The sequence below is a fragment of the Teleopsis dalmanni genome, chromosome 2, assembly GCF_002237135.1.
Source record: "Teleopsis dalmanni isolate 2A chromosome 2, ASM223713v2, whole genome shotgun sequence".
Classification (NCBI taxonomy): domain Eukaryota; kingdom Metazoa; phylum Arthropoda; class Insecta; order Diptera; family Diopsidae; genus Teleopsis; species Teleopsis dalmanni.
In genome coordinates this window covers 222,267,080-222,279,628 of record NC_051847.1, presented here as the reverse complement: position 1 = coordinate 222,279,628, position 12,549 = coordinate 222,267,080, and the positions used below count along the sequence as shown (strand labels likewise).

At 28.1% G+C, this 12,549-nt stretch overlaps 1 protein-coding gene across 1 annotated transcript; it reads left to right on the top strand.

The window, feature by feature from the left end:
- Positions 1-2,758: 2,758 nt before the first annotated feature.
- On the top strand, positions 2,759-6,562 carry LOC119679970 (protein toll-like). The gene is made up of 2 exons (XM_038092573.1): positions 2,759-4,095; positions 4,259-6,562. Exons 1-2 carry the CDS (start codon positions 2,861-2,863, stop codon positions 6,306-6,308), a joined length of 3,285 nt encoding a protein of 1,094 aa, XP_037948501.1. The 5' UTR covers positions 2,759-2,860; the 3' UTR covers positions 6,309-6,562.
- Positions 6,563-12,549: the final 5,987 nt, after the last annotated feature.

Here is a 12,549-nt window from a genome sequence, read left to right as displayed (position 1 = left end):
AAAGCTTGTGGCAAAGTTTGAACAGAAACGAAAAACGCTTTAAACAGAAGAAAAACTTTAATGTACTTGAATAAAAAATAAAAAAAAATTCAAAGGGAACCGTAGACAGTCTTTTAAATTTTAAGAAAGTAAAAAAATTTAAGAAACAAAAATGCAACTTGTGAAAAACAGTTTTGGTTGTTACATGACATCTTCAGTGGTTTTACACGAGTACAAAAAATTTTGTCACAAGTTCTTAAAAGTTTTTCTATTCCAAAAGAATGATGATGACTAAACTAAAGCTCTGAATATCAAGTTTTATGATGTTTTTAATAATTTTGTTTTATATAAAAAAAATTTTTTTTTACTTAAATTTTCTTTAACTTTTAAAAAGTGTGGTTTTGTTTTACAAACCAGCGCTCAACTTCATTTGTTGTTAATTTTTTGTTGGACAAATGCAAATCATTTTGGTTACTTCAGTTTGCCTAAAATTTTACTTGGCGAAAACAAAAACGCCAAAATAAAAATCAAAATTCTTAAAAATAAAAATTTGCAAAAAAACCGCAGAGTAAATGAAAAAGAAGAGCAGATACAAATAAAAATAAAAAACAAAAAAAAACAAAAAAAAAACCAAAAAAGAACTTTAAAGAAAAACCAAACAAAAAAACCCAAAGCAAACAAAGACTGAAGAAAAAATGCAAACAAAAGAAAGCAGGGAGAAAAAGAGACTAAAATTATTTCTAGCAGCCAGAAATCATTAAATGTCGAAAAGCTTTTAGGCGCAAAGCATATGATTTTTAAGTGCTTACATAATTTAAATTTTTAAGAGGCTACTAAATCTGTTAAAATATGTGTAACTGAAACAAAAAAAAATATAAAATAAAAACATTTATATCTTTTATATATTATACTTTTCTTCATTTACTGCTTACTACATAAATATTATTTAATAATATTTTTAACATGGATACAAATAACGATTTTGAGTCCACAATTCAACTTCAAAAATTATAGTTACCAAGTAAAACCATATACAAACCAATAAATTAGCATAAATACTAACCTTCAAGTTACTTAGAGTGCATACTTTGATTATGATTTGTTTAGGAAAAGGCAAAATAAAATATTCATAAAAAGCAATTCACAATTATCACAAATTAACTAAAGTGCCTGGTAATTGCATGCTCGACCGAACGGTCATGAATGTCGTTTACTTTACTTAACTCAAATTAAGTAGATTAACATTACTAACTCCTTACCACTTTAGTAGATTTATGGCTAATAAATGTGGCTATTGCAGGAAACCATATATTTTTTTTTTTGAATATTAGAAATTAAAACTAAGAAATCTAAAGGCTTTATTTGTAGCCAAATGATGTGTCAACATGAAAATATAATAATTTATATATATAATTATGGTTTGTAAATGTAAATTTTGTTAACTCTTATTTAAATTAACATCTAAATAACATAAAAGTATACATATTTATACATAAGTTTACGTAACTTCTATTTAAATTACACATTATCAAGTTGCGGCAGAGCAGCTTAAAAATGTCTATTATTTATGCTTTTAGTGTTGGACAACGTAATATTATACATCTATTTCAAACAAAAAAGTTAACAATACTAAACAATTAAGTCCATGTGCCACAAAAGTAGAATTTATTAATATTTAACTAGAACTTGTGTAAAATAAAGTGCATGAAAATATATATCAAATCATTAAGAGCAGAACAATTTGAACATCAATCTAAACACGCTTTACACACTTCTAAAAACGCTCATTGCGTTAGAGACACCATCTTGAGCGATTATGAGATATATTACTATATTTATATTATTATATATTATTATATTGATATTATTATATATAATTATATATATATTCTTATACTATTTAGATATATTAGAGCATATTAAACAAAGTACACTTAAGGAAAGCGCCACTAATGATCACAGGGCTATATCATAAAGAAAAAAACCATATCGAACTAAAAAGCAAAAAAATGCAGTTTATTTTAAAGTACCACATATTAAATTATAGCTAATTTTAAATCTAAATAATTCAAAATTTAGAAATTATTTAAAAATTTGTAATTTAAACACGTTAAATTTCACATTTTTCGTCGATAGTCCACACTACTCTAAAACATTCTATTTCCTTTCCATCACATTTGTATAAAAAAAACTACTTAACCAATTGACATTATAACTAATTTATGTGCCAAATAATATTGACTTTGTGCTACTTTCCTTAGCCTAATATAGTAGTTATATTGACTATATTCCTATCTGTGGAACATAATAATATTTATCATCGCTGTTACACGTAAAAGAACAACAAACCAATACATTGGTGCTGTGGCATTACCAGTTTTATCAGCTCATTATGCTCAAATAGATACTGGCCACTTAACACTTAAATGCACAATTAGGACATTGGCAAAATTCACTTAACTAAACGGTTTTGTAGATGTCAGCTATAAAGGACTTCATTTGCAGGCGTTGTAAAATTTTAACAGCTAATAGCTGAACAACAAAAGCAGCAACATTGAGGAGTGAAATTGATTTTAAATGCAATTGCTTTTGACTTTCCAAACTGTTTGTTTTATCAGTTTAAGTTTTAATTTAATTATCAGATTTCATTTCAAATTGTTATATATTTCATTAAATAATTTTTATTTGAATTTATTAACTTTATTCTCTATGATTCTTCAATCTATACATATATATTAACTAATTTAAATATTTTATTTTATTTTCTCGTTACAGATTGAAACTAATTAAATAACGCTAACTCCAATTAATTAACAGAAATACAACATTATATCTATACTGTAACAAATACATCACTATATATAAAAAATTGAAAAGTATCATGTATCTTATATCCACCAAAATGAACAGACAACGTCTTAAAATCCTTACGCACATAATAGTATTGCTTCATTTTTGTATTAGCACAAGTGCACATGGTATGCGCATGCGTGATGACTGCAAGGAGTTAACAACAAATTCACAATGTCAGTGCACACCCGTTTTATCAGATTTTGAAATACTCTGTCCAGCTACAGAAGTAAATCCAAAGATTACGGTACGTGTCAGACCCACAAATCATGTGCAAATCGAATGCTCACATATCGATGCTAAAGAATATAAAATTCTGCCACGTATGAATATTGGTTATACGCCCATGGTGCAAATAAAACAATGTCCATTACCAGGACACACGCCCATCGCACGTATTTTGGAACATTTGGGCATAACGCAAGTGAATTCTCTCATATTCGAGACAACAGACTTAGGCGCTAATCTCACACGTCAACATTTGAACGGCCTACAGGGTTTGGGTCGTCTACGTTTCAGTTCGAATGGCTTATCACACATGCCAGAGGATATTTTCAATGAGTTTCAAAATTTGACTTGGTTAGACTTACACTCAAATAATGTACAACTTGCACCAAATATTTTTGCACCTTTGGAAAATTTAAATTTTCTTGAGTTGGGACATAATAGTTTACAAGATTTACCTATGGGTATATTTAGAAATCAACGCAAACTTGTACATTTAAATTTGTGGAGTAATCAATTGCGTAATTTGACGAAAGATGTATTCGAAGGCGTCTCTTCGGTAACTGATTTGGATTTAAGTTCGAATGGTATTGAAACTTTTGAACCGGATGTATTTTCATTGTTGACTAATTTGAGTAATATCAATTTAAATGCGAATCGCTTCCATACACTGCCAAAGGAACTTTTTTCTCATAATAAAAATTTAACCCAAGTTCGCATGACCCATAATCGTGTACCACTGGATACACTACCAGATGGTTTATTTGCTAATTTACCAAATCTGAAGGAGTTACGCTTAACGTGCGATTTGTTGACACTTCCTGGTGGACTTTTCGCTAATTCGAGTAATATTGCGAATTTGACCATATCGGGTAACAAGTTGAGCACATTGCCAGCTACATTACTAGCAGATCAAATTAATTTGTTGGACTTGGATTTGAGACGTAATATGTTGGAGTCGCTGCCAGATGAATTATTTGCTAACACCAAAAACTTATATGTATTGAAGCTGTCACATAACAGACTTAAAAGAATTTCAAGGTAATAATAAATGAATTGATTACAAAATTTAATTTATGTATTTAAGTCAAATATCAATTATTTATGTATAATTGATTTAGCCTTATTATCATGATTTAGCCTTATTATTATCAAACCTTCGTTTTAAAACACAAATATTTATATACCTAAATTTCTTTTACAGAGACCTTTTTGCATCACTTGAAAATATAGAATTTCTCTATATGGATAACAATCATTTAACCACAATCGATCCAGATGCCTTTGTACACACATCGAATATGCGCACCATCGATATGGAAAATAACTTACTGAACTTAAGCGAACTAACTGAACGTTTTGAAGATATTGATAAATACGAACTGGGTTCACCGTTTAAATATTTATTCAAGCTCGAAAAACTTAATCTTCGGAATAATTCCATACTTTACATATTCCGAGATTGGAAGTTCCAACTCATCGAACTACAAGAACTCGATCTGAGCTATAATAACATTACTTCACTGAACGACAACGATTTGCAGTATTTATCAAAACAAAGTGTATTCCTCAATTTAACACACAACAACATACATACCATTAACTTTGAAACCATAGATTTCTTGGATATCACCCGAGTCGTACGTATGGACTTGAACAACAATCCTTTGAATTGTGATTGTACGTTGATAAGATTCTTGCAATTGATACGTGGTGAATTGTCAACACAGAAATTTGATAATGTCATTAAATTAAATGTTGATAATTTAATATGTGCTCAACCACAAAATCTAGAGGAAAAATATGTCCATGAAGTACTACCACAACAACTGGTTTGCCCACTTGATCATGAAAATTCCAAACAAAAACGTTGTCCACGTGGTTGCGAATGTTGGGTACGTTCTTATGATTACATTTTAATGGTGAACTGCAGTAATGGTAATCTGACTAAAGTGCCCGCACTGCCACGTTTAGATCAGCTGAAGTTAAAGGGTACAGAGCTCTACATAGAAAATAATCAGTTAATGAAATTACCCTACCGCAGCACTCCTGGCTACTTAAATGTCACCAAGTTATATGCAAGGGGCAATAATCTAACTAAAATTGAAGCACAACATTTGCCTTTAGGTTTATCTTATTTGGATATACGTGATAACCTTTTGCAGAATTTGAATGAGAGCGCTATCACATTCCTAAATAATACACGCACAGTGTATATGAGTTTATCCGGTAATCCCTGGATGTGCGATTGCGAGGCGAAACCGCTTTTGCAGTATACACAATTGAATTATAAGTTAATCACTGATTTGGGAAAAATGACTTGTGAAAATTTCGACGAATCAACAAATTTCCAAGGCCTTTCAGTTTCTGATATATGTCCAACAGAAAAGGAATTGTATATTGCTTTAGCAGTAGTCATTTCACTGATTGGTTTCCTTATTGGTATAACAGCGGCATTCTACTATAAGTACCAACAAGAAATTAAAGTTTGGTTATATGCACACAATATGTGCTTGTGGTTCGTTACAGAAGAAGAATTGGATAAAGATAAAAAATACGATGCCTTTATTTCGTACTCACATAAAGATGAAGAATTTGTAAAAGACTTAGTGGCTCAATTGGAAAATGGTCCAACGCCATTTAGGCTATGCGTTCATGTACGTGATTTTATTGTCGGTGAATGTATACCCGATCAGATAGTACGGTCTGTGGATGATTCAAGACGTACTATAGTTATACTATCACAAAACTTCATTGAATCAGGTTGGGCCCGCATGGAATTCAATTGTGCACATCAATCTGCATTGAACGAAGGCCGTGCACGTGTAATTGTTGTTATCTATGGTGATATTGGTGATATTGAGAGTTTAGATGGCGAATTAAAGGCGTATTTGAAAATGAATACTTATTTGAAAGCAGATGATCCATGGTTCTGGAGCAAATTACGTTACGCTATGCCACATCGTACAAATAAACTTAGTGGCCTAATAAAAACACCGCTCAAAGGCTCTACAGATGATAAACTGGAACTAATCAAACCATCCCCAGTAACACCACCACTAACTACACCACCAGCTGAAGCTACAAAAAATCCATTGGTTGCTCATTTAAACGGTGGTACTCCACAAACTACAATCATTATATCGAACGGTAAGGGAGGCGCACCAACTTATTATACTAACGGCAAAACACAAAATGGACACATCAATGGAGCTTTCATTATCAACACAAATGCTAAACAGAGCGATGTATAGAACAGGGAGAAAGCGGAGATGTTTCAATTTGATGAAGATTTAATATTTCGATGAGACAAGCGCACAAACATTATTGCATATGAACATCTCTATGGACTGAGTGTATAGTTGGAGCCTTATCCAAAGGGCTACTTGTATTTCCTTCTATTACGTTCTATTTTTTTTTTTAATTATTAATCCATATAGAATATATATAAATAAATTAAAGTTATTTGAAACACTTTGACCAATTCTATATATTATCAATAAAATAAAAATTATTGTAAATTCATATAAAGGTGAACAAAAATAAATGTAGAGTATTATTTTCATAATTTCTATAAATTTTTAAAATTTTAAATTTAAATAAACATTTATTTTTTTAAAATATTGCATATTAAAAATTATACGATTTTTTTATATTAACAAGAATGTTAAATTTAATGTTTTAAACTTTTTATTTTTATGGTATGTAAAATAATAGAAATAAATATATAAAAAATTAGTAGAAGAAAATCTCATGTCACATATTTTTATACTCTCGAATAAACATAAGCAAATTTAGTATAAAAATATTTAAGATAAAATGCTAAGCTTTTAAAAAAAATAAAGTTAAAAAATAGCATAATATATGAAATATTTAATATAATATAATATGTGAATCACATGTAAGAAAACCATAAAATAATTATAGATGAAAACTAATATAGTTTCTGTTTACTTTGTAAAAGTTTGTTATTCATATACCTATTTTGCTTTTAATATTTTTTCAAAATTAAATCTCTGATATGAAAAATAAACAGAAATCTGAGTACAGAAATTAAGAAAAGATTTAAATTCAATTTTAGAAATCAATACTAATTTTCTATTTGGAAATTTATAATTTTTAAATGTTATAAAAACTATATAATACGTACTGATTAAACTATATTTTTGATATTAAATAAAATAATTTAGACATATTTCCTTACAAAAAAAAAAACAAAAATTAAGCCCAAATATTAATTATTGCATATTACATTTCAAAGAATATATCTTGTATTTAAAAATTTTAAAAAGAAATAAATTAATTATAGTTTAGTTACTCGCACAATAACACAAACATAATCACAAAGGCAGATATATGTAATTGAATGCTGTAAATTTATAAGCTTGAACTCATAACGATCAATAAATCATATGTTTATTAGTAAAATACAATATTAGTAATGCAACAATGTGAATCCAAATATTAGTAACTAAATAAATTAATTAAATAAATAGTCGCTTTCTTTTTTTCGTAACATCAGTAAATTTGTCAACCAAAAATTGTACATAAATGCATATAAAATGTAATAAATAAAATATTCTATCAGATTTGTATTTTACATATAAGAAAAATGAATTTATAAAAAAACATAATCATACAGCTTTACCACTATTATAAATTATTTAAATTGATTTTTTTTATTAAATTGTTAGTATTTTAGCCATCAACAACAAAATACTTAGATATGTTTAGCGCTATTTAGTTAGATTTAGTGTTTAAGTAAACCTAGTAACATAAACACAAACTACATACAATTTACAAGAATAGTATATATACATATATAAATAAAAAACAATTCAATAGTATATATATATATTAAAATTTACATTAAGTTAGTGAATATAAGCTTAGATATATGAGAATATATTAATTAGGTTAATGTATGATAATTATGTACGATTATGGCTAAGCTTTAGTATAAAATTACTATAATTAATATAAATAAAAATTATTTAAAAAAAGTGAACAGTTTTTTAATTATAATAAATTATAAAAAATATAGTTGTTTGGATGAATATTTTCACTCACCTTTAAAAATAGAAATTTTAAAGAAATAATCTACTTTTTAAAACATATTATTTAATAAACAACATAAAGTGAATATAAAAGTTGCAAAATAGTTGTGTATCTGATTTGTATACAAGAAAATAAATTAATTATTTAATTTCTTTTTATATTTCTGAAACAGTTAAAATTGCACAAAACGTAGAGACTTTTATAAAAACTATTTATGATAACTATATAATAATCATCTATGGTAACTATAATATGATCAGCTATGGCGAAAAAATCACCTATGATGTCTACAACATAATAATTTCTGGTGACTATAAAATAATCACCTATTGTCACTATAACATATTCATTTGTGGTGACTTTATATGATCAGCTTTGATGACCATAACATTATCACCTTTGTTGACTATAATATAACAAATATTAGTAAAAACATAAGACTTTGGTGTTTTTATTAACAATATAATTATAGTCAGGCTCTTTGAAGACTCTTTAAAGTGCCATAATATATCCGCACGAATGATATGCTAAGAGACCTTAGAATAGATCCGGTCAAAAAATACCCTACTTCGCACTATCTAATCGTACGCAGATCTTAGATCAGTCATTGAATAATCACGAAGTTTATGAGTAATACACAAATTATTCAGTGAGATGGGTGGGACCCTGCAGAACCCCCCAGCTGTCAAAGAGTAAAAGTGCCCAGATGCAATAACTCGGAAAAAGTTCAACATAAACAAAACATTTTTATTCAATTATCAGGTAATTTTGTATTTCCACTGAAACAATACTAAATTACTGTAATGAAATTTTATCAAATCCCCAATCTGCTCGTTTCCAAAGCGAGGTGCTTACATATTATCTAGGACTCTGATTTTTCGAGTTTATTTATGTGTAGTATGAACACCATTTATACTAAGCATTTTAATCCGCAAAATAATTACGGAAAACTATCGATTTGAAAGATGATGATTTATAGCAGCAAATATATTCCAGAAACAGAAACAAGCAGTTATAATTGTCTGTTTTTAATATAAGAAGCAGCAACTTAATTTTTATATTACAGTATTTGCATACAATACAACATATTTGGAAACCACAAAAACAACGTGGAGAAATCGGTATCGTATATTTCAGTAATATTTTTGTTACTAATGAGTTGATCCACCACATAACTGTTGGTTCTTCTACGATTAGGAAGATCTTCCTCCTACAGTTATTTGTTAAGATTATTAACAAGGAATCGTTGACAGTTAAGTCCATGTTTTGATTTTACTAGCCTTCGACGAACAACTCCCATTTTAAGTTTTACTACTTGAAAAGATGATGGAATGGTACCGGTTTCGCAGACTTGATTTTATTTTCATTGCAAGAAGGAATAAATACTAAACACAAATATTTGCTCTCACCTCATATGGAATTAATCTTTGATAATAGTCTATTTTAATTTAATTCGTCCTATCCAATTATTAGTTTGCGAGCCCATTATAAAATGCACTCTCTTTAAGTTTAAAATGTATTAGTTTTCATTAATAATCATGAAAATCTCTCAAAACAACTTGAATATAATACAGTCAAATCGTTTTGTTTTTCAATTTGAAAACGTTTTTAAAAAATCTTAGCTATTATAAATGAAGATAAACTTTATTATTTAATTAATTAAATATTATTAAGTTTAAAATTTGCAAATTTAATAAGATTGCATTTCAAGCAAAAATAAACTTACTGTTCGAATTGAATTATATAAAATAAAATTGATCGCAAAAATAATCTCATTTAATTTAATCAATCTTAATTATTTCAATTTATTTTAAGTAAATCCATTACACCATCGACAGCATGGCCTAAATAAATCAGCTTGGGTAAATCTTCTGCCAAGTAAAAGTAGAACATCATCTCAAATAAAGCAAACACAAAGTAATCCATTTTATGTAACCCTTATATAATTTTAATTCCATTTAAGGTGTTTACCCGAAACTACTTCATTATATCTTTTTTTTATTGAAAACAGGTAAAAAGTTTTGAGCACAAAGTAATGAAATGGATATTTGCCAATAAGATGATTAACTACAACATACAAAAGCATATCATTTTATAATTTAAAAATTCCTTATTGAATTCTAAAAATTATTAAAAGTAGCCAAACATCTGCAAAAGTACTACGACGGGACTCAAAGGAAATGCTACCTACAAAAGGTAAAATAAATAAATAGAAATCGAAGCTTGCAAGTTTAGCAGATAAAACAATTATTTTCAGATACAAAAAAAAGTGTTGAAAACAAATTCAGTAAACAATAGAAAAAAATATATAATAAAATGCTGCAGAAATATGTAAATTGATGGCAATGTTATTTCCGATATTGAATGCAAAAATAGCTTTTATATCTCGACGTAGACAATTTACAATCCACTGAGGAGGTGTACAACATAAATGCAAATGTTTTCCAACTAAAAAAGTGTTAAAAGTAAAGAAGTACTCGTACTCGTATATCCGCTTTGGAGACGATTTTACTTTATAAGAACTTTTTTTGTGGAATATCAATGAAAAGTTTAAAAAAAAAAGAATAAGACGAAAAAATATTTAAAATATATGTATTTTAAAAACTTTGCTCATACAATTCACACTACGAAAAGGTAAATTGCAAAACTTCGTCCTTTTATATTGCATACACAGAAAAAGGAACTCAACAATAAAGTAAGGAAAAAATCCAGGATGCAAATCTATGAATTTTAACTGCGTTGGTAATTACGAACTGATTTACGCGGTATAATCTATACAGAAGCATGCATTTTTTTATAAGCACATAAATAAGCATTTAAATTTAAGGACTCTAGAAGAATATTATAGATGGCTTACTTTAGATGGCAGAAGAGTTTCATTAGAACTGCAGTAGAAACCACAGTTTTATGCATAATTCAAAGAGACTATCATCAATAGTCTCCAAGTGTGAACAACCCAATATACTATATACCTCATTTTTAATATATCATTATCAATTATATATATCGTCCTAATGAACCATGATACATTAGGACGAATGACATCCTCAGGGACCTTAAGAGTGATTCCATCAAAAAATACATAAAGGATAGAGCCTTGAAATTATTTGCGAAAACTGATAGACTTACCAATACCGCATTATCAAATCTCAGAATGATTACAGGCTCCTACATACAGGGAGGTATGTAGATTTGAGATCAATTATTGCTTAGTCTGATGAAGTGATTAACAATAATCCAGTCAAGGCGTAAAGAGGGGTCTTAAAAATACCTCGAGTTAGGAAAGCGTAAAAGTGCTCAAGGGCAGTGGCTCAAATAGAAATATATAAATAATAATATATTATACATAATACAATCTTTCTCCTTCTCTTCTCTTTAAAGAAGAACTAACATGAACTGTAGTGTACGGTTAAGAATTTACGAAAGACTTGCAGATATACTTTTTATTTATTTCGTTTTTAAACTGCAGTACGCTAACGTGCTTAAAAACATTTTCGTATCTGAATATTTCTTTTTTATTTTCTTTTTACGACTTTGCAAATCAGATAATTTTTTTCAAAGGCAAAACTTTTTGTATTCTTGCATGAAGTTTTGATGTAGTAAAGCCAATTTACTTCATTTCATATTTTTTAACTTTAAAATTAAGTCATTTTCATTGAAAAGAAAGCGCAGGATACAGGATAATCTTATTTCTTTCTTTACAAGTTCAAAGTCATTTAACTTTGAAATTGTTAAAGTCAAAGTTCTGGGACATTACTCGTCACTTAGTTGCATAAAGTATTAAATATATTCATAAAAATAATTAAAGTTATAATGACATTCAGACTGCATATAAGATGATAGATGTTCGATACTACTAAGACAGACAAGTTGATTCAACACATTTCAACTGACGACATAATTTAAAAGTGAAAAACAAGCAATATCTTTAATGCCTTTACTGATGCTAACGTACAAAACCCCGAGAAAGGGAGACCTCAGAATAAAAATACACCTTTTGACAATTGACAGGCAGTGACAGAACAAATCAGCGACATTTTTCTTTTATTCTTCTGATCAGCAGCTATTAGCAATTATTGGAAAGCGACATTAACCGATTGGTTTGTTCAAAGTTTCAGTTTATCATTTTAACAACAGGCTACCGACTAGCTTATCTACTAACAAACAGACAGATACTTGTCATATCAATTTAGTTTGTGATGGTATTTAAGAATATATTTTAGCTATGGGTTTCTACATATCATACATACATGATATACACTATTTTCCTACTCGAAAGTATGAAGAATATGAAATCATTTTCAATACCTGTTAAGATAAGTAAAATATGTATAAGAACAAAACTTTATTTTTTTTAAAATAATTAATTATTTTTCATATCCTGGTAATATACTTCAATATAAAATAAAAAAATAAAATTAATGTTAATATATAAAA